This window comes from Plectrocnemia conspersa, unplaced genomic scaffold (genome assembly GCF_051122295.1).
Source record: "Plectrocnemia conspersa isolate PC_06_02 unplaced genomic scaffold, ASM5112229v1 ptg000010l, whole genome shotgun sequence".
In the NCBI taxonomy this organism is placed as follows: Eukaryota; Metazoa; Arthropoda; class Insecta; order Trichoptera; family Polycentropodidae; genus Plectrocnemia; species Plectrocnemia conspersa.
The window spans coordinates 8,950,619-8,973,554 of record NW_028277174.1 but is presented as its reverse complement, the minus strand read 5'-3'; the positions used below and the strand labels follow the sequence as shown (position 1 = coordinate 8,973,554).

General features: G+C 27.9%; 2 protein-coding genes across 7 annotated transcripts in view; one reads left to right on the top strand and one right to left on the bottom strand.

Annotated features, from left to right (window-relative positions):
* LOC148230562 (uncharacterized) overlaps positions 1–4,771 on the top strand; it is a 243,250-nt gene extending 238,479 nt beyond the window's left edge. The window contains exons 11-15 of the mRNA XM_088194636.1: positions 1,155–1,284; positions 1,537–1,703; positions 1,778–1,897; positions 2,003–2,073; positions 2,139–4,771. Of these exons, the coding sequence (XP_088050762.1) occupies positions 1,155–1,284; positions 1,537–1,703; positions 1,778–1,897; positions 2,003–2,073; positions 2,139–3,402 (1,752 nt within the window). The 3' untranslated portion in view covers positions 3,403–4,771. The remainder of the gene's footprint in view (positions 1–1,154; positions 1,285–1,536; positions 1,704–1,777; positions 1,898–2,002; positions 2,074–2,138) is intronic.
* Positions 4,772–11,989: 7,218 nt separating this feature from the next.
* Positions 11,990–22,936, bottom strand: part of Rab3 (RAS oncogene family member Rab3) — a 43,108-nt gene continuing 32,161 nt past the window's right edge. For 4 of the 6 annotated variants that reach the window (XM_088194085.1, XM_088194083.1, XM_088194084.1 and 1 more), the window contains exons 2-6: positions 18,513–18,619; positions 15,366–15,483; positions 15,181–15,299; positions 14,745–14,916; positions 11,990–12,378 (exon numbers count right to left, since the gene is read on the bottom strand). In XM_088194085.1, coding sequence (XP_088050211.1) covers positions 12,232–12,378; positions 14,745–14,916; positions 15,181–15,299; positions 15,366–15,483; positions 18,513–18,619 — 663 coding nt within the window. In that variant the 3' untranslated portion in view covers positions 11,990–12,231. Of the gene's footprint in view, positions 12,379–14,744; positions 14,917–15,180; positions 15,300–15,365; positions 15,484–18,512; positions 18,620–19,393; positions 19,541–21,606; positions 21,788–22,936 lie in introns of those variants that run through there. The other 2 variants (XM_088194082.1, XM_088194087.1) reach the window with 2 other exon arrangements.

Genomic DNA, 22,936 nt, shown 5'->3' with positions numbered 1-22,936 from the left:
AGTTATATGACAACTTATTTGTTTATGTATGTTAGCCGCATTTCTTATTATGCGTTATTTGGGTCAACGATTAATAATTATTTTTTGTCGTATGTTGCGTTATCTTTTAGCGCTTTGTATTATATGTGAACAGTGAATTTAAAAAAAATGCTCATTGCATGAAATAGTATATTTATCTGAAGGTCTATATAGTTTAATTATATTTCATGGCTTTGTTTTTTGCCGATATTTAAAATTCCAATTTGTAAATAAGTAATTAATATTTTTATATTTGACCAACAAAGTATGCATCACTAAAAATATTTAAAAAATAAAATATTTTTGGTTTTTACCCCAGAACAAGTTTGTGCGCTGTAATATATTTCTACCCACCTTTTCCTAATCAAACACGTTAGCAAATTTAACCTTTAAATAAATATTCTTTATCAAAAACGAAATATTTGCAGAGATAAATTGTTTTTATATTTCATTTAGAGTAATTAAAAATTTTCTTATTGGACATCATTTTTAAGCAGTTGTATTTTATTTATATCATTATTTGAGCTTACAGTTAAAATAAATTTTTCAGTAAAGTAACAAATCTACTAGCTTAAATATAATTTCACTGACCAAGCTAGTTATTATATATTAAACAATTATTTATAATTTTACTGGTCAATATCAGTAAAACTGTTTTTATTCGCTGGATGATTTATGGTATTTGCGTACGTGATGCGTCCTTTTTCGTACATATACATTTTAAGAATATAATTTAACTGATAGGGGCTAGTGAAATAAATTAAATACTGCTCTAAACTGTCGTTAAAACTCAATTTGAGAGTTGCGAAACTTCCATTTACTGTTCAAACCTAAATTTAAGCAAATACAATTCGCAATCGTGAAATTGAGTTTTAACCACAGCTTAAAGCAGCATATAATTTTACTATTGGCGATTATAAATATATTTGGATATGATTTCACTAAAAATATAAATTCACTGTTATTGATTATGTAAAAAATAAGACTTTGAAATATTTTAAAATTAAATGTCAATAGAATTAAATTAGAAACAACGAGTCAACATGATCACATCAGCACTAAAACTCAATTAAAAATTAGTTATCGATATTTTTTAATATTTATTTTTTAATAACATTTTTTCATTATTATTACAGGACAGTATATCAGCGGTTATATCAAAATACGCATCAAACGGATACATGGATATCCTTCAAGAGAAATGGTACGGAGGATTGCCTTGTTTCAAATTGGCCACCGATTACGGAATACAACCGAGACCCTTAGGTTTGTATCTAATATAAAACTGTATATAAATAGACTGTTAAACTAACTTTTCGCGAAAATTAATTAAGACCAGTTAAACTTTCGGCCAAAGAAAGTTAGCGTGCTGGTTAAATATTTAAATGTGTATTTATGAGCTTTCAACTCCGATGCTCGAAATCTTTTGCTTCGTTTTGCGAAGCACGTATTCAATTAAGGAAACTTTGCTCTGAAGATACAAATAATAGGATAATGGTATAATTTATTTAATTTCAGGTGTAGCTGCAGTAGCCGGTGTTTTTTTATTACTCGGAGTAGGAATGGCTGTTGGATGTTTGATTCTTCTAGTCGAGCATCTGTTCTATAGGTATACGTTGCCTTTGTTGAGGCATAAGCCCAAAGGTACGATCTGGAGGAGTAGAAATATAATGTTTTTTAGTCAGGTATGCTAAAATATATATTTCAATAAATAATAATATGCGAGTTTTCTATTTATTATTATTAAATATTGTTGCAGAAATTGTATCGCTTCATAAATTGCGTGGAATTAGTATCACCTCATCACGCAGCAAGAGAACTAGTACATACATTGAGACAAGGACAGATAACATCATTGTTTCAAAAGAGTGTAAAAAGGGTGCGTTTTAGGGTTCAGTTCTATGATATTTTTAATATTTTATAGTTTAAACCATTATGAAGCAATTTTATCGTGGATAACTGCCATGTAGTACCTTTGTTTCAGAAGGAACATGAACAACGCAGAAGAAGAAAAAGTAAGGCACAGTTCTTCGAAATGATACAAGAGATTCGAAGGTGCGTATTGTTTAGTATTGTAAAATATAATAATCTATTGTTTTTATAATGTCATGCAATTTTAGGGTTCAACAAGAAGAACGAGATCAGCCTTTGGAAGCAGTCACAGAAATCGATTCAGAGACTGCATCGCCTCCCCAATCCAACTCTTTGATTTCTCCGCAGAAGAAGCACAATTTTTTGGAACCAAAAACCAAATCGCCACTTAAATCCAAGTTATTTAGCAAAGAAATGTTCAAAAGTCCCAGAGTGAAGAACAAAAAGCGAAAACAAAGCACGGGAGGAGGGTTGAACGTAAGAAGATTCAGTACTGATAGTGTTTTTAGTTCCAATTCTATGTTGAGATTCGAAAACACTAGCGTAGCAATCGGTAGAAGATTAAGTAAAGATACGACTTTCTTAACTAATAGTCCTCCTGATATGAACAGTAGAAGATCCAGTTACATGGATTTTTCGAATTTTGGCTCGAGGAGTCCCAATGTATCGTGCGACAGTCTCGACGTAGGCAAGAAACTATCGACCATACCTAAATACAAAGGCAAACAATTTTTGGAATCGTCTCCAAGCCAATTTGGAACGCATGCTAGAACTAGGCCTGGCTTAGGAGGAGTGTTTGGACCGAACGATGGATATCCAACTGAAGCGAGATCTTTCCAAAATGTTTCTGGTAGAGAAATAGAAGATTCGTTGGAGACGGATATTGAAACATCCAACAGTGTAGGCGATTTGACTATTAAGCCTGAGTTTGCGCCATCAGAGTTGCAGAAAAAGCAAAAGAAAACTTTTGAAGAGTTGCAAGAGCATTTAAATGCTAGAGGTGATCTTAGCAAGGGTAAATTGCCGGTTAGACGTTGTTTCAGTCAACAAACTGAACCAAATGGTGCGCGTGGTCATCAGATTAAGATTCAAGTGGAAGATCATTCTTCGCCTACGTCTAAAGAAAAGCATTTGAGACAGCGACATAGGAGCTTAGAGTCTGAGGAGAGTAAAGAAGATAAGAGGTATAGGCCAAGGACGCCTGAGTGTTACCCGAAAGATGGAAGAAGGCATGCGGATCGTCTAAGATGCGATACGCCCGATAAAGATCTAAGTAAAAGTAGATCTAGGAGTGGATCGAATACTGATCAAAGTTGTAAATCAGTGTTTGAAGATAACTTGCCACCAGCCCCGCCTTATCCCAATGTAGCACCTAGAAATTCGGATGGCAAATCTCCCCTGGAGAGGCTATCGAAAGATGAACTGGTGCTGCTTTGGAGAAGTTCAGAGTCAGAGTTAAGAAGTCATTTGTTGACGGCGCTGAGAGAAAAGGAAAACTCAGAACCACCTTGAAAGTCGTTTATGTCGAGATTTGAGGACCTGATTAAAAGTTTTTTCCTCAAGAATGGTATTTTTGAGGTTGACCTGAGCTGTTGTCTTTGACAGCCGGCAGGAAGAAGTTTTTTTATATATTTTTCAGCGTCGAATAGTGCATGCTTTTAAATGCTTATTCAGATTAGGACTGTCGGTTAAAATGACAGCAAATAGATGATGAATTTTGTGGTGTAGTTAATTTGGCGGTTACGCCATCGTGTAGTAAAATTTGATAAGTTTTTATTTCTAAATTAAAAATCGAATCGTTTTATGTTGAAATATTTTTTTCTTTGTATGAAAGAAATATCGATCGATGTACTAATTTATTTTTATCTAAAATGACGTATAAAATTAAGAAAAATATATTATAAAAAATACAAACACAAAGACATGCACATACACACATTTTTTACGAACTGTCATTTGATGATATTAATTTATTAAAAATTAAACTGCATAGACTAACCTAGAAGTGCTTTTCAACTTTTTGAGATTTGATAAAAAAAAGAGAGTCAAAACTACGACTCGTAGATAAAGACTCTCAAATAGATATGTAAAATTGTTATTAGTGAAACTTTTAAAACCATAACTATGTATTTAAGTAATATTTTTCGATATCGTCTAATGCTATAATATCTATATACATATAAAAAAATAAAACTGCCATTTTTAAGCTTATCATTTCTGTATGGGGAGAAACGTTTTCTTTTTAAATTAATAATACTAATCTTTATACAAATTTCAAAAAAAAATAGTTAAAGTTATATTATATATAATATATATATATATATACTCTTAGTAGACAATTTAAAGTCCGAAATTACGCGAACATTGGACCAAACATACAAAAGTATGGGCGATATAAATGTTAAATTATGTAATAATCGCGTTCTTTGGGAGAGTAATCGATAAATTGTCTAGTGATACTTGAAGTCTTATGCACCATTTTTTCTCTTAAAAAGTTAGTTAGTACTACAAGTGTAAAAAAATTAGATTAGACATTTGCTAAAAAATACATAAACGTTACTCTGACATCTAACTAATCGGATTGTTCCTATAATGAAAAAGTATATAAAAGAAAGCTCAAACATTAATAATCGTTAAATATTCTCTACAAAATCAATGCAATCGTTAAAATATTTACACTAATGAAACTTTTTTTCGATTAAAAACTTAGATAAAATAATCGTCGCCTTGATTTTCAATAACGTTATAGAGAATCGCTCTATTTTGTACATATGATAATCACGATGTTATAATCATTGGTTGAATTTAACAAATAAATATATTTACATGATCTATTATTGATTGAAACGTTTCTTTAAATTATTTGTTATTAAATACAACAAATTTTATACATACGCTCATATAAAATGATTAGTTTTTTTTTATTTTCAACACAATTTAATCAAAATAAGCAATTAAATTATATATAATTTACAATAATTATACAATTACCCAAAAAAACACAATTTCAAAAATAGTATACAAGTAACGCTTAGTTGTTATTTTCTATATTTTCCTCTTTAACAATCAAGACAAAATTGAAATTGACATAATTTTAAATTATTTGTAACATTAGTTAGTAAAAAATTAGTGATAATAAAATATTAAAATTATATAATAACAAGTACTTATGAAACATACAAATTGTAAACACCAATTTACTGAATAATTTAAATTTATACTTAAGCGTTACTTGTATAGTATTATTTAAATATTATATAATTAAATTTAATTTAAATTAATGTATTATTTTTAACTAATATTAGAGTTTAATTTTCACATATGTATATTTAAAAGGACATCTGTTAGATGTCCTCTCTACTATTTTATAATTTCGCGTAAGAAAAATATATATGTAAATTAGTGAAATATGTTTTTTAACATTGTTAAAATTATGGATTGAAATTATAAATTATAGTTGAATTTTAATGTTTAAATTAATACATGTTAATTTGATTAAAAAATTGTTTAAAATAGGCTTCTTGGCTTATTGGTGCTCTTGAAACATACTATATTATTAGATTATATATTAAGAGCCGGTCTCTATTATATATAAACTATCAACATATAGATATTTTTAAACGAAATTAATTATTAACGTTAACTCTAAAACCGTAGTCGCTTCTATAATTTTTAAAGAACGTATATTCTGAAACGTATAGGAAAAAATATATAAAAATAATAATATATCATTATAAACTTTTCATAAACAATATTTAATTAAAATAAATGATATAACGATTGTTAAAGAGTTATAAATTTTTATCAATACGTATATTTACAATGTAAATTATTATTTAATAAATTATATTAATGTGCTCTTTATTATGTAATTACCTTTTTTTATAACCGATTAGTTTAATATTACAACGATGTCAGTAAAAATATATTTAAATTCTAAAAAACATATTTAAATATTATTTCTTACTAACATACGCATGTGTATTTTTTATATGAATAAAAATGTTTATTTAATTAATTTATAATATTAAATTGTCGATGAAAATTAAACGAGTATATAATATTGTTTATTACAATCTCATATCAATGAGAACAAATTAAGAGAGTAGACAATATAGAACTATTTCCAAATAAATATTATTCACCATATTTATATATTATATATATATATTGTATAAAAGTTATATGTGTTTGTTGAAACAAAATCAAAAAAGGAAATAAAAGCAATAGAATATAATTATTATTTATTTACTTATCACTTGAATACCATTATCATTTTATTATATGTGTGTTTAAAAAATACTAGATCACTCAAGAGCGACCGAACGACTTTTATAAAATATGGTGATTATGATTACTTCCTTAAAAGCAGGTAGCGCAAAAGTATGAGCGTGTACATATATTAGTAAAAGTAAGTGGTAACTATTTTGTATTATATTTTAAATGTAATTTTTGTTTATAAATATGTATATATTAAATATTGGTCGTCTCATTTGAATCTGTGTGACACATCTTTAATAGTTATAATTAAAACTGTGTTTTTCTGTAAAAAAGCATAATAAAAAATTGTCCATTTTTTATATGATAAAAAGCTATCAATATGTTAATTTAACTAATAATGTATGTAAAAGTAGATTAACTTTTAAAAGTTATCTCACCTGACCAATATAGTTATATTCAGGGCCTTTCAGAGAAAATGCTAGTCCTAAGGCAACTAAGGGGAAGACAATAAAATCAATGGTATTAGGTATTTATTCGATTATAACATTTTTAAATTTTACAGTAAATTTGTTTATTATTTTTTATTTGTCTGGTAAAAAATATAAAGTGTTGCCAGTCTATTTAATCGATTCTGAATCTTAGTTAAACAAAGTTAAAAAAATGTGTTTTGTAATATGTTTAGAAATCCCCGTCAATATTTTTTATGTTCATGTTTAATTTAAATTGGATTGGTATTAGTTTTTGTACAATTTTGTCACTTATTTAATTTTCATATTTTTATAGCAATAATTTTGCCTAAGAAACGACATTTTCTTGATCCATTTTATCAAACTTTCATAAAACTTAAAAAAATGCAAATTTAAGAAATTTATTAAAATATAGGCGTTAATCCAATTTTTTTTCTTTTAATCGACGATGTATTTTAAACTCTGTACTAATTTTATTTTCTGTTGTAATTTTTTTACCAATCACGTATGTTGTTCTATATATTTAATTATGTTCTCAATAATATCTTTTTCTACTTCTAATATTGACCATCTAGTTTTTGAAACGTTGTGTGACGAATAGAGAGATAATTCTCTATATTTTTGGACTTTTCTGAATAGTACCAAAGAAAGTTATTGCTTTTTTGCAAAAATCTGTTTAATCCAGTATGATTTTGATAACAATAAAATATACAATTGCTATTTTCACACGAAAGAACTGCTTGCACACCATTTTCTTACAGTAACTTGTTTTGTATTCTCGTTAAAAGATAATGTACCTAAATTTTCCTGTTGTATTTTTGTGCAGCTTAGACTTTTGAAACATGCTTCTCTAATATTGAATCATATTTACTTGGCAGTAGGATTTATCAAAGAAAATCACTGTTATATGAACTTTCAATGATTGCATCAGAAGCAAAAAATTCTAGAAAACATATTGAATCAAGATAGCGTTTCATCAGATTATTTCAATGTTTTGTTTAAGTCATTAATATCTTTTAGAAATAATTTTTCTGTTTTTTTTATAACTCCAAGCTCTTGCCCCATGAATCATAATTATCCTTATATGTACAAAAATCTACGTGAGATGGTATAAATAATTTTTATCGAATTTCATACAACATTGCCATTACTTGGTATACATTAATTACAATTTTGCGAAATAATGATAATTTTTTAATAAGATATAATATTATATCATATTTAAGAACACATTGAAATAAAACACAGTGAGCTAAATTATAATTGATTTATTACAGTTATATGTTGATATATTATTATTATTATTTTATGTATAATGATCTAGTTAATACTTAACGTTATACATTATTGTAGAATACTTATTTTTTACAATGTATAGAGATGTTTTTAACCTTTCTTTCAAACAATGCAACACTTAGTATACATTAGAATTACAGATAATCTTCTTCTATATAAATATTTATATAAAACCAATATTTTTTTACACTTGATGAATAATGGACAAAAATGTGTTGTTGTAATAATATAGTTTTTGGAAATTAATAAGTAATAAATTAAAGATATTATTGTTTTCCGATAAATAATATATCGATGTGCGCAAGACATATACATATATTATATATATTCATATATAAAAAATATTAGAGAAATCGAAAGAAAATAATACATATAATATAGAAATTGATTACATATAAAAATATTCAAAAATTTTCAACAGAGTTTTTAGGTATATATGATATATATATATCCTTTCATCACAAATTTTATATTCTATGATTCATGCTAACGTCCTGCATATGTCTGTTATACGAAAATAAGTTCACTAAATATTATGTATACATTGAAGATTATTATTTTGATCGATAGTTATTATAAAAATGATTTTAAATGCTCACAGTGTTATCGAATAACAAACTCACACATTTACAATCACTCTTAAGCGATATGCCAAGATTTAATATTATCATTCTTTACCTAACAAATACTCTTTTGCTAATCTCTATTTTTTCTGAACCATCGAATCATTTTTAACAATTTAATTCATCTAATAGTCCTGAGAAACATGGAAACTAATTCCTATACACAAAATGCTTTATACGCTCAAAGTAAAGTAACAAAATGAGTTTACAGTCACTCAATGTTACAATATTAATATTTTTAATAAATAAAATTACCTCGTAACAAATAAAAATGTAAAGAACCGAACGAACAATTAAACACTACTGTTATCAATTATCAATATATTTTTCATTAATACACAAATAGTTTAACAATGTTATATAATATATATTTTAACACATATCAATCATGTAATAATTGTCGTCTTTTGTGTTTTTTTTATTTGATTTGTTCACATTTATTATTTGTCGACGTGATCAACAATAATGATTTTCTCAGATCCCATTGTAATATTAAAATTAACAAACCGCTTACTTAATTAATATGTGTACTTAATTTCGATATAATTGCGAACATATGCATTCAAAGTGTTTCTCACAAAGAAGTTTTAATATTGTCTAAGTCCATAAGTGAAGTTTTTTACCTACGTAACGGAACAGAAGCAAACGTAGAGGAACAACAAAAACATTTATATCACATTGTTGTCGGGTGATTTCGGGCATTGTCTTAAGCCTGGCGCGGGCCATTTTTTAGCAGCCGCGGAATTAATCGGAAACGAAGAATTTCCGCGTTTTTTTTCGGAAACTCGCCATAACTTTTATACTATACAATATAAAATTATGAAATTTTAAACCCAGACTTACCATAAACAGTACTATCAAATGAAGAAGAAACATGGAGGTTGACAGTTTTATATTCACTGGAAACTTGCGTTTATTTTGCACATAAAAGTACTATAAAAATGTATGTAATAAAAAATCGAATTAAACACTAAATAAAACTAAAATATGGCACAATCTGTTTTTATGAATAGTTTTTCAACGTATGATATCTCTAAAAACACGTAGCTCTGTGTAGAGGTATGTCAAAAGATACATAGCTACACTTTTGGTCCAATTATCAATAATCAGATAAATTATCCAAACAAAATTCATCGTCAGATTTATTTTTATCGGGTGAAAACATTTCGGGGTGTAAAACTATTTTTAGACAACCGAACGACCGAACATTTACGCGTAACTGTAATGATGTCTTTTTTTTATAACAAGTCACAGATGTCGCAATGACTGTTGCTTGTTATCTACCCCAGGTCAAGTTTCATTGGAATTTGATTTGTTTTCTCACTCCCAACCATCCCTTCTTTTACATCAGGTAGAAAGTAATTCCTCGAAGTATCTTGAATAGAATTGAACATAATAGAAGATATTTGGGATAACAGGAATTGTTTATAGTTCGTTATTTAATTTTTTGTACGGAATAAAAATTCAATATCAAAATTAGTACAATACATTTGGTGGAAATGTAATAAATGCGACGACGAATAAAATAATGTCTTTACTAAATATCAAAGCAGTGACATCTAGCTGCTGACAACAAAAAAAAATGCAGTTCAAATTACACGGATAAACACGTGAGCCGACTTCTAGCAACAGACTACAAAAAACGGATTTTTACGGGTCCCGCAATCCAGCAGCAGTTCCGCAAAAACGGAAAAATCCGTGTCCCGACAACAATGTGATATATAATCTAAATATTACATACATTTTATATTTATGTAAATATATATATATATATATATATATATATATATATATATATATATATATATATATATATATATATATATATATATATATTTAATAATATTTACATCATAATTACATAAACATTTGAATAATCTTTTTTTTAATCTGAAACATTCATTAGTATCGTATGTAATAATAAAGTTAACGTTTTTCATTTGCTAATGAGAACCATATTTTTATACGCATTAATAAATAATCAACGTACATATACATGTGTGAAATTCAAGCAAAAATATAACAATGAAGCTGTGCTTATTTTACATATATTGTACTGAATATATTTAAAGTACCGGAAAGTAATCAATATTTTAATAAACCAAATCTTTCAGACATTGAAAATTCTAATGATAAAATTAGCTGCTAATAAATTAAGTATATATTGACAATCTCATGACTAGTCAATAACCGTCTACGAGTAATTGTCGGTAATTTTAGGTTCAAAAGTATCAGGTCAAAGATTTATTTGACTTATTTTTCATAGTGTGAATGAAATTTTTGAAGCAGGTAATTGTTTGAAAATAAAGATAGACTTTAAAAGTTGTATTATATTTATAAAAGTTGCTTTCGTTCAAATCGACTGAAGCATTGTATTGTAATAGCTCATTGAAAACAATGTAAAGAATAGTACATTCACTTGTGGTCTTTCTACGGATTCTCTTTAAAACAGAAGATCTCTATATTGTAGAACAATGACCTGATCACTTATATCAAGAAATGAAAAAAATGTTTTTTACCTTATAAAGCACTGAAAAACTATTTTATATAAATATATCATATCTTCATGTTTTTAAACGTTGATTAAATAGCTTCTCTTAACCTAAAGCCAAGTATACGGAATCAACACATTTGCTAGACAGTTTTTATGAAATTCGCTTTTATAAGCTTTTCTAACAATACAAATTGTTTACATAATTATTTGATAATAGTATATGAAGAATAAAATTAACATAAACACCGTCTAAACTTCGGATGATTCCGTTAGATCTTATGGGCCCTTTTAAAGATGAATTTTGTAATATTTTCAAACAACTACATAAACGTTAATTATACATAATTTTATATAAATAATTTCAGGCTTAATACTTGTAGAGCTACTGATTAAATAATTGATTGCTTTCCGGTCCCTTCAAAATAACCACAATTGTGTAGTTTTCTACAATCGTTTTAAAAGCCACTGGTAATAAATATTAATGCATATCAATTATGTACAATAGAATTGATACATATCATAATAAAAAAATAAATGTAGATCTATAGTTCTTTTTATACATAATAACAGAGATGCGTTAAAATATAATCATATTTCTAAGAATCTTTTATATTAAATTATATATAATCACATAAAATGCAACTTCAAACGTGTAAGCATTTAGTCATTTCTTCACCGAATAAGCTGCCTAAACATGAATTATCCGGGTAAATGCATATCAAGATTTATATATAATATAATACATACAAAAAATCGTTAGAACAAACACATTCTACGGGCTATATGTATGTATATGTATATCGAAGATCTAATAGAAACAGGTGGATGAATCCACGCCCGGATAATTGACTTTAGAAATGTAACGCGTGTCCATCAAAACAAGAAAGTTTATATATGAGAAAATCGATTCAGTTATAACCTACGACAGTATGAAAGCTCAAAGAAGCGTTGAACTTCTCGTCGAATAAATACATCCAGTAAGAAGTATGTAAAACATGTTTTGGTCTCAAGATTACAGCGCAATTATATTTATATTTTTATAAGTACTTTTTTATACAGCAACGCTTTCATATTTATAGAAAAACTTTTAAGAATGTAATTTGTATATATCAATCAATTCTTCATGTAATTCCGTGAAGCAATCTCAATGTTGTCAAAGTACAATCTGTTTAGGGTGAAGGTGACCAATTGTTGGTGCGCAAGCGATTCTTTTCGTTCTTTTTGTTCAGATGTATCAATATTAGCAGTTGCAGTTTGTGTTTTGAGGCCCTTGTGGTGGTTCGGTGAGCCGCTGACCTTTCGCTCCGCCGGCCATCAGATTTGGATCGGAGTCGAGGCTCTCTGACATTTTGTCGCATATTATATCAACTAATCGTTCAAAAACAGCCTGAAATGATAACATAGAAAATTGTTAATAAGCATATAATTAGTAAAGCGTAACAATATTTTAATATTTATTTTTAAAGGCAATTCAAAAAGTGAACTATGTATTCATAATCAACAGATCAATAAAATAAAAGAGTTGTTGACAATACCAAAAATATTATATACCACAAAGATTAAATCTTGGTTCACTGCAATTTTTTCTGTTAATAAATAACATTAAAAACAGCAGTTTTTTCATCATTGATAGATGGACTATAGAGAATCAATAAATTACTTGTTACATTTCCTGGAAAACTATTTACGACGCTGCAAAATTTCAGGATCTATTTTCTTATATTTATAAATGCTAAAGTTTATAATAGAAATTGTGTAGCATCTCAAAACTGCATTTTAAATCACACATAAGCTTATTAACCCATAGTAAAAGGTATAAAATTGCATTTTAGGTGAACAGGAAGACAGCTGGACCTAATATCTGACTCCAATTCCCGTTTGAATACTTATTTTAGACACCATCTATCATCCATTTAGGATTTTAGGTACAAAAAAAAGTAATTTACAGTAGTTAAATTTTTAATTTTTATGAACAATATTTTCTGAAGTAAACACTTCTGATCTTTTCCTGTTGTCTTTTTCATAAATAAGATTTTTCTCCTCTTTTTTATTAGTAAAATATTGTACAGAAATCATTAAATTATATTTTAACCTTTATTAGGATTACATAAAATATGATTTTATTAGTAATGGTAATTAAAAAATATGGCAAAAACATAGAAAATGGGATACACTAAATAATAAATATGGATAAAATATGGATCGGTAGAATGGAACCCAAGTACCTTTAACAATTTATTTATATTGAAATGGATAAAAATAAAAATCATAAGATGTTTGTAAATAAATAATATGCTCATTTTCCTTTAGAATATTTAAGTTAGTATATTTTAGAAACACTTGGATATGAACTACAAGGAAGAAAATCTAGTTTTTCATTAAAATATCTTTGTAAATACACTACGAAATTAACTTTAATTAAGAGACTAAATACAATATACAAATGTATAGATATTTTAGCTTTTATAGCTTAAAAGCTTAAGCTTTTTAAATAAACAAATCTTATGACTTGGTGATAATACTTTTGATAAAAAAATTATACGGTATTAAAACATTTAACAAGTTTTTTGACAATGTCTGACAACTAAGAAAAGTGTTTTCTGTATTGAGAAGTGATTTCTACAAATCAATGCAAAGTGCCTTTTTACAAGAGTCTTTGTACATTATGAAAAAATATTTAATACTACAAAAATAAGACAACTTGATTTATAAGTTATTGATATTGGTATTTTAATAACAAGATTTTAAATATTTTTTTTTTAAGAATATTTATAAACAAATATGCAAAAAAATAATAAAATGGTATAATATTATATGATAATATGTATATTGCATCATATTTTAAGATAACTTATAATATTTTTATTAAAAATACAAAGATTTTATAATTTTATAAATTACACATTGTATAAGAGGCTAATTTATCTCTGTAATTTATGTTCTTAATAAGAATTTTTGAATGAAAATAGTGAATCTTCTCAATCAAAATCGCAAAACTTTTTATATAAAATTATTATTACTGTAGGTATGTACATTAATAAACTATTTCAATAACAATTTTCAATGTAATGATTTTATTAAATTTTGTAAATCTTATAAAATATATTATTAATATATTTTACCAAGCATTTTTTATTTATATTTATAATTACACTATTGAAATAATCTTTTAAATCTTGCCATTCACTCAAACAACTTAATGGAAGGAATATTAAATGATTAATGTGGACTAAGTATCTTGGTAAAGCAAGATATCGAAAATTAAAATTATTGTTCTAATTTTCGTACTAACATTAGATTTTATAAATGTGAAAAAATTCTAGTTTTACTGTATAATTAATCACAAGTAAAAAATAACACTAAAAACTCATTGAAAAAACATAGGGCAGAATAATAAAGGGTAAATTAGTTAACTTAACTGACATGAAAAATATTTATACGAGCAAAGAATAAAGAATACTGAAATGAATTTAAAAAAAACATAATATTTTATAAGTAAATAAAAGCTAAGCAAATATAATTAAAATAAATTACCATTTTTAAATACAGATTTTATTAAAATAAAATACAGTAAGAACTGAAAGTATATGTATTCTATAAAAAAAATATATATTCTTATTAACTTATTAGTAATTCTAAATTATATATTGCTTCAGTACACAAATGTTGATATTATATTTACATTTAAATTTTTAAGAATCGAAATTACAACCTTATTTTGTATATTATTATCCAAAAAAGTCATTGTGTTACCTTGACGTTAACGTTTTCTTTGGCACTTGTTTCGAAGAATTCGACTCCAAGCTGATCGGCCAACTGTTTTCCTCTTTCGAAACTAATCACTCTCTCCTCTTCCATATCGCATTTGTTACCAACGAGTATAACTTGCGCATTGTCCCACGAATAAGTTTTGATTTGGGTTACCCTGAAATGAAAACATTGGATACATTTTACTGTGGATCTCTTAAAATGTTTATTAGAAGAAAATACGCAGCTTAGTTAAAAATAATTTAGTATGTACTAGTTTAGACACAAGGGTTTATTTGAATAATAACTAAATTATTTTTAACGTATGTATTTAAATGAATCAACTGTGAACCAAAAAAGTATATTAAATTATATTCTAAGTCATCATAAATAAAAGGTTAACATTTGAATCACATATTTGTAAATTGAAATAAATAATTACCAATCTTGTACACTATTAAAACTCTCTTCATTAGTAATGTCATACATGAGAATAAAACCCATGGCCCCTCTGTAATAAGCTGTGGTTATTGTACGATAGCGTTCTTGACCGGCAGTATCCTGAATATATACAATTAAAATTATGTATTTCAAATAATAATTTATATGAATATTTGGAAAACTTACCCATATTTGGAGTTTTACTCTCTTATCGTGACGGAAGACGGTTTTGACTTTGAAGTCTATACCAACGGTGGACACAAAAGCCGACGTGAAAGAGTCATCGGCATAGCGAAATAAAAAGCTGAAAGGGTAAATGTCACACAATTAATTATATATGTTGGTGGTGTAATTTAATAAAAAAAGGACCTCATGCAGTTTGTTGTTTGTGCTCACTAATGGTCTAATGGTTTTATCGAGAAGCACTTTGAGCGTTAATTGACTTCACATTGGAACAAGATCGTGTGTGTAGTACACAATAGAGGATGTGTTTACTCGATTGGATCGTTTACTCAAAGCTACGTTTAACAGATATTGGCAAATATAAAAAAAACAGAAGGACTCGTTAACTAATCATTTTTTTAATTAAAGTTTTATATCGATGTATAGTATGAATGTTAAAAATGTTAGAATACAACCAAATTTAATTTTGCATTTTTTATATAATAAGTATACATTGTACAATATATTCTTCTTCATCAAACATATAAGGGATAATCAAAAATATGTATTATTTCCGCCATTTAATTACATAATTATTTTATGTGTAAACATACAAGCAAATTTATTGATATTAACGCTATAAAAGTCTTAAGCCTGCTCTTTTATTTGGCATCCAATGAGCACCTAATTTTCAATGAACGTTTCATGATTAAAAATTGTGTCATTTTTTTATCATTGCTTATATGAATATCAATATTTTTTTTTTTCTGCTAAAAAAGTCATGATGCTATTTCACCTCATCATAGATTTTTTCTTTTTGCATAATAGAAATTTACACGATCATTTAAGCACAATTGTTAGTACTCGTTAATAATGTCACGTCACGCAGACCCTGATGGAAATTGTATTCTTTTGCTTACCAACTAAAAAAGTTGCTATTTTCTTTATTAGCTATTTACTGTCCTTGACTGTCTGAATATCTCTCGTATATTGTTAAAGCATATATTAAATTCTTCTCAAAAGAGAAAATTGTAAAAATCTTGACATTTTGGCGATACCCTCACATTGTAAATATTTTTAATAAGACCATCCAAAATGTTTAGGTACCTCACTTTACTATGTAGCGTTAACACTTTGTATTTTATAGCATAGTATAATTAAATATCAGTCGGTTATATGTAATTCCAGCACAATAATATATTTCATGTTATTAGAAAAAATACAAAAAAAATATGTCAGAATTTATCCTGGAAAAATATTTTTTCAGTATAATTACTATAGTATTTTATAATTTTTAGTTATTTCGTACACTGTTTTGATTCTTCTTTTTGAATACAGAAATTCTTTTCTTTAATGAAATATCTCCAAACATAGATAGCTACTTTATATTTCGTACAAGGAGTTTAAAAACTTGCAAAAAAAGCTTTACTTTAAAGTTAATTTTTTTAATAAATTGTCCCAATTATAAAGTACATAGATAGACATTTTACTTAAAAACAAACTAGTATTCTAAATATTTTTCCTATATTTTTAAACACCCTTTTAATTTTTTTAGTATACTTTTTGAAGAGATAGGTTTATATTTTTTTTTTTTATTGCAGTATGTTCTTTAAAAATAACTTCAGACGGATGCACTTGTCGGGTTTAAAAATTAAACCATGGTTTAATTTACAGTAAAGTGATTAATTCAGCAGGTCTAAAACATACAAAAAGGTAAAAACGTGAAAATCTGAATCATAAATACAAAACTAGTTTTGGCATGTTATATACAATCACGGCGTTTAACTGTCTAAGGAATAAAAGGGACTTTATTAAAATTGAGCACCAACGTAAAAAACCTTTTTGCAGTTATCAAAGTATTCGTCACAAACATATCACAAAAGAAAAAATATCACATGTACAAATATAATCAATATTAAAACAGTATTAAAAAACTATCTAATGGCCTACCTTTTGTAATTGGCCTTCCTACTGAAAGGGTCGAAATACAAAATCTCCTTAAGAGAAAGTCATGAGTTTAAATATGAGAACGCGGTCAACCAACAGTGATTTTTTTAATACTTATCCAGAAGTTCTAGGGATCAGAACCTTAAAAGCTTTCAAACTTTGACTGACAAATTTTGACTGGCAAAATACTGGTAAAATTCTCAGACTATATGATATTTTAAAATATTTTAATCTTTTTTCCACAGCTTTGGCTATTGTTCAACCTTCTATGTCATGCAGAATTATAAGAGATATGGAATATTAAACCATCTACATCCGATTTTTTATCAATAATCACATTGATTTTTATTTTGTTAAAAAAAAATTGTGCAATACATATAAATAACAGATCTAAGAATATTCTGAAATATATGCTAATTCATAGGCATAAATATACAAGTCTAAAAGTTTAAAAGTACAAATATTAAATAATTTTATCATTCGATTTAATGTTTAATGACTGGCAAACTACGGCTTATAAGCCGTATCCGGCTCGGAAGCCGAATATTTGCACATGTTTTTTACATTCACACATACAAAAAATACTACAAATTATGTTTGACTGATCGAAAAATACTGACCGGAGCGCAAAATAATACAAAATATTTAATAAATGATATAAAAAATAAAAAGGTGGCACGCCTCTGCTTATTATATTAAATTTGATTTACTTAAGTAGAATATATAATCTTAACTTTTGACATCAACACATAGTGTGTCGAGAAATCACGTTTGCAAATCGTCTCGACGTCCACTCACATTTCCCGAAATACGATTTTTGGAGTCGACTTCAGAGCGAGCACTCAAACTTCTTGAACACATCAAAGAGATTTTATTCATTGACGAAGATGTTCACCGGCATCAAACTTAAACATTTCTTCTGACGAGAGCAGGCAAACTCATTGAATATATGTATAATATAACATACTCCGTACTCCCCTTTGTCTCTGAGAGTATTGATCACGCGGTCTGGATGCTTAATTAGGGCATTTGTTTTGCGCCGTGAGCATTAATGTGTCGTGCGGTTCAATTGACAACTAAAAGTAACTGCTTGTACATCTATCACTTTATAATAGATTGTTATTTATGACTGAATTAATATTCGGCACACGAGCGCTCGGAGAGAAATCCCTTAAGCGATGGCCCTGGAATGTGAAAGGTGGAGGCTTAGGCGGAAAAAATCACCTTGTTTTCCCCACGGAGCTATTTCCGATGATCAGCAATTTGAACATGTAGTCGAAGTTCTGATCCGCCGCGTCTTTCTGCCATTTTGGGTCAGCTCCTCCAGCCATCTGAAAAAAGAAGGGTTAAAATGTGTTATTTTTATCTAAGCCAGATTCATATTTGTTTATTAATAACTATAAAACGAAATCAAGAACAATTGTTTACTAAGCACCTACAATATAATTTATACCAAAATTGTAAAATTTATCTATTATATATAAAAACGTTCTATGTACTTGACCTTGACCCTGTCTGAAACAGCTGTTTTATAAGTCACCAAAGTTAACCACTAAGCGTTTTAAGCGACGACTTTTATTAATAAGTTATATAGTTTATATAAACCTACACAGGGATTTTTTTAAATAAAAAATGTGCAGGAACTTACTTTTTGTCAAGTGTTTTACTAAAAAAATTAAACTCAAATATCATTCGTATTAAAATTAAAGCATTTTCCAGTGCCACGAAGCGCATAAAAAAATTAATAAAATTTATATGAGAGTATTGATCAAAGTGTATTAAAACCAAATTTTGGTCAATAGGAGGGCGCAAAAACAATTATCACTTCTCAGAAGTCAAAAATTCACGCCAAAAGCAATAAAATCGTGTCGGCGCCGTCGCAGTGGGAACGCTCGGCAACGAGCGTTCCCACTGCGATGGCGACGGCACGATTTTATTGCTTTTGACGTGGATTTTTGACTTCTGAGAAGGGATAATTGTTTTTTGCGCTCTCCTATTGGTCAAAATTTGGTTTATATGTATTTCATTTGATTCTTACTCATTTAAAATCGTGATATTGTAAAAAAGTCGATATTATACTTCATTAATATTTAAAATGTACAAACCGTGAAATACAGTACTACAAAGGGCACTGAAAATAATTGTCAATCTCAGACAATTCATTAATTTTTTAAATCCAATGATTTAATATGTCATTTTCTAACATTATCTAAAACGCAGATTTTCTAACTGTGTCATTTTTGACTCAATTTTTTAAAATCACAGACACAAGACAATTTAAGATCAGGACTGGTTCAAGATAATGATTTCAACATCGAAGATCGAATCGTTGGCAAGAAATGAGAGAGAGAAAATACGTGATATGTAAGCCCTCCTATCTCTTAAAGCTCAGTACCGTGTTAAATCCCAAAAAAAATCACATGTTAATTTAAAATGTTGTTAAATAAAATATTATTTTGATATGTTTAAACTTGTTTAAAAAAAAAACAATTTTACTTTTTATAGAAACAAATACTGATTATATCTTTAAAACACATTATTCGTAGCACATCTACTTCTACATAAAATAGAGATGAAGCGTCAAGTCTGACTGAATATCTGGTGAGTTAGGTTATACATTTTATTTAAAAAATAAATACTCTCAATATAAACATTTGGAAAGACATTCAATGTCTTGAAAAGTTTTGGATTAGTGAATTTTATTTTAACTATTTACTTATATTTTTATTGTTCTGCTGAGTTATTACCGCGTGTAAAAATTAAGCTACTGTAGCTCAGCTTTCAAAGTATTGTACAAATCCGCTAGATCAGCATTAATAATTATCTTTTGACAACCCTCAAAATATTTTTTTTTATTAGATAACTGTAAGATGACATTGTGTAGAACTTCATTTAGTATTGAAGCTTACTTTCCTATCAATTTATATATTGTTATACTTCTGATCTTCTCATCAAATGCTTTTTATGTTCAAACGCTGCTTATAACAAATTGTTTATTATTCATAATCGTGTCGTGTATTTTAAAAGAAAATATATTGAACATATAGATATATTCTAAATCAAATGGGTACGAAAATATTTAGCTGTTCATAGATTTTTTGTTTAAAAAATGCGTATTTTTTTCGTAGTGTCCCAGGCACGTGCTTTGTCTGCTACTAATGGTTAATACGGCCCTGGCCATATGCCACACAGCTCTAAAATAATAGCGTTACTGTGAGACATTTTTCCAGGCCTCTTAATATCCCGAAATAGTGATGTGCAAAATCTGCCAAAGTAATGCGATTAAACCCTATTATATATTTTTATGTGTGGCTACATTAAATCAAAGATGTTTGCTAATAATCAATGATGTAATTAAAAAAAATGATATTTTAAAAAATATCAACCCAAAAGAGCCGTGGCGACTTCTTAGGTAAAATATTTTTTGTTAAAACATATGTATTTTACTATACAACAATTGTATCACTCTGTATATGAAATAAGTGCACAACAACGTTTACAATATGGTCCAACCTTTTGGTTTATCTATGTCGCATCTATATGTAACAAACCGCATAATACGGTAAAGATATTCCAATAGTCCTACAAGTCGCACCGAAAATATTTTTCAATATCAAACATTCATCTAAAATATTCCGAGGATTTTATGTGTCAATGTCTAACATTCGCTAAAAAAAGTCGGATGTAAAGTCTGCTCTATCAAAATAATTTAGTTTAAAAACATTGATGCATTATTTAGAGTGGCAAAACTAGCCTCCCGTCACGGAAGGACCCTTATCAAAGAAAGGAAAAAGTTTACATTGAATAATTTACAAGCCAATGTTGATGATGTGAAGAAGAGGTTTAGCAGAACTCTTAACTGTTTTGTTGTTTAAAATATTATACTATTCTAAGGATGTGAGTGTCATAGGTATAGATGTACATATCTTACATTCGAGGATTAGATTATGTACAAGAAACGTGGGGAAATGAGTGGTGGCATGAAGGAGGGCAGAGGCGATTTTATTCGTGACAAAAAAGTAATTTTAAAAAGCAATTTTCCATGACATTAAAAGTAAAAGTAATTTACCATGTATTTTTATTACATTTTATTTTATATATTCGTACGTAATTTCTTGCCCCACATTGGGGCAAGGAATCTAAAAAAGATTATTACATTAAATATGTTCAAAATATAAATAAAGATTTGAGTGTGTCATATATGCTATCTAAAACGAAGTACTTATTTTATTAATATACAACAATCAATTGAGAGCCCCTGAATTATTTCCTTAATTACACTTTAAAATTAGAACCTCGCCAAAAACAGTTCACTCACTGGAATATTCGGTATTTCTCCGAAGGACGTATGCCTGTCAAGCGGTCTGTTTAGGAAATAAATTTTGTCCGACATCGAACAGCGACTTTCGAACGTTTGCACTCAATCTGTGGCGCGCGAGTATTAATTACTTTTAGACACGCGACATCGCCATGGCGTCCGTTATGCGTAGAATAATTCGAAATTGTGGTTTGTCCGCATCCTGAGCATAAATTTGATATCGCTGCATGTTTTGCGGTTTCTCTTTAAGTACACATAGAACTATGTGTTTTGTTTGTGTAGTATTATATAAACAAGGTATTTAGGATACAGCTAACGACCGAAGAATCCTAATTAAGGTTTAACCGCCAGCTGCGAACTATGTGACTGTGGAAAAGAAATTGTTTATTTTTTACACTGGGATTTGCAAAGCGGCTGTGCACAGTTGAGATTGTGTGAATAGCAATTTGCAAAATTGTCTCAACATGTGCGCTAGACATTTTGTACCGACATCATTTTTTTATTTCATACGTTATTTGAACACTCTAATATATGTTTTGTAAAAAATAATTAGTAACACAACTTTCAAAACAGTTTTGTAATTATCAAGTAACTAATGGTGTAACTAAAAAACGTTCTTAATATTAAAATTAAAATTTATGATAAAATTGTATTATATGCTTTTTATATCTCACAGTAATATAAAAAGCTATTTTTATTGATATAGTTATTTAAACAAAAAAATATTATTTTAAGAAAACGGGCACTCAAACACCTAAAGTGCGCTAAAACACAATCAATGACTTATAATCGCTCACATTGAACCAACTATAGGTAATTGATTGTGTTGTAGCGTCAATTAAGTATAACAAAATATTTTTTATCAGTCATAATTCTGAGCGGATGTCTAACAAATGCTATTTATTAATATTATTTATTTACACTGCAAACAAATTTTTAAATTATAGAAAATGTAACGTTTTAATAATATTTAATATTATATTATTGTTATTAAAATAATATTTAAAACCCAAAAAGTTTAGAATCCGGTACTCACACACTCGCTAGCTTCGGTATCTCACGACAGTGAAGTACCAACCGCTAATAATAAATAAAAGTGCTCACGTACCAGTGGCGTAGCTAGGGCATGTGCCGCCCAGGGCGATCCTTAAAATTGCCGCCCCCCCCCCATACATTTTATGTAGGGTCATAAAATCAGCATTTCTTAAAATAATAAATTGGTTATTATTATGCTCTTGTTATTCGTAAATGTATATAAGTAACCAATAAGAACCACAGTAGACGATCCCATCGCGAATATGCCGCCTCCAAGCAAGTGCCGCCCGGGGCG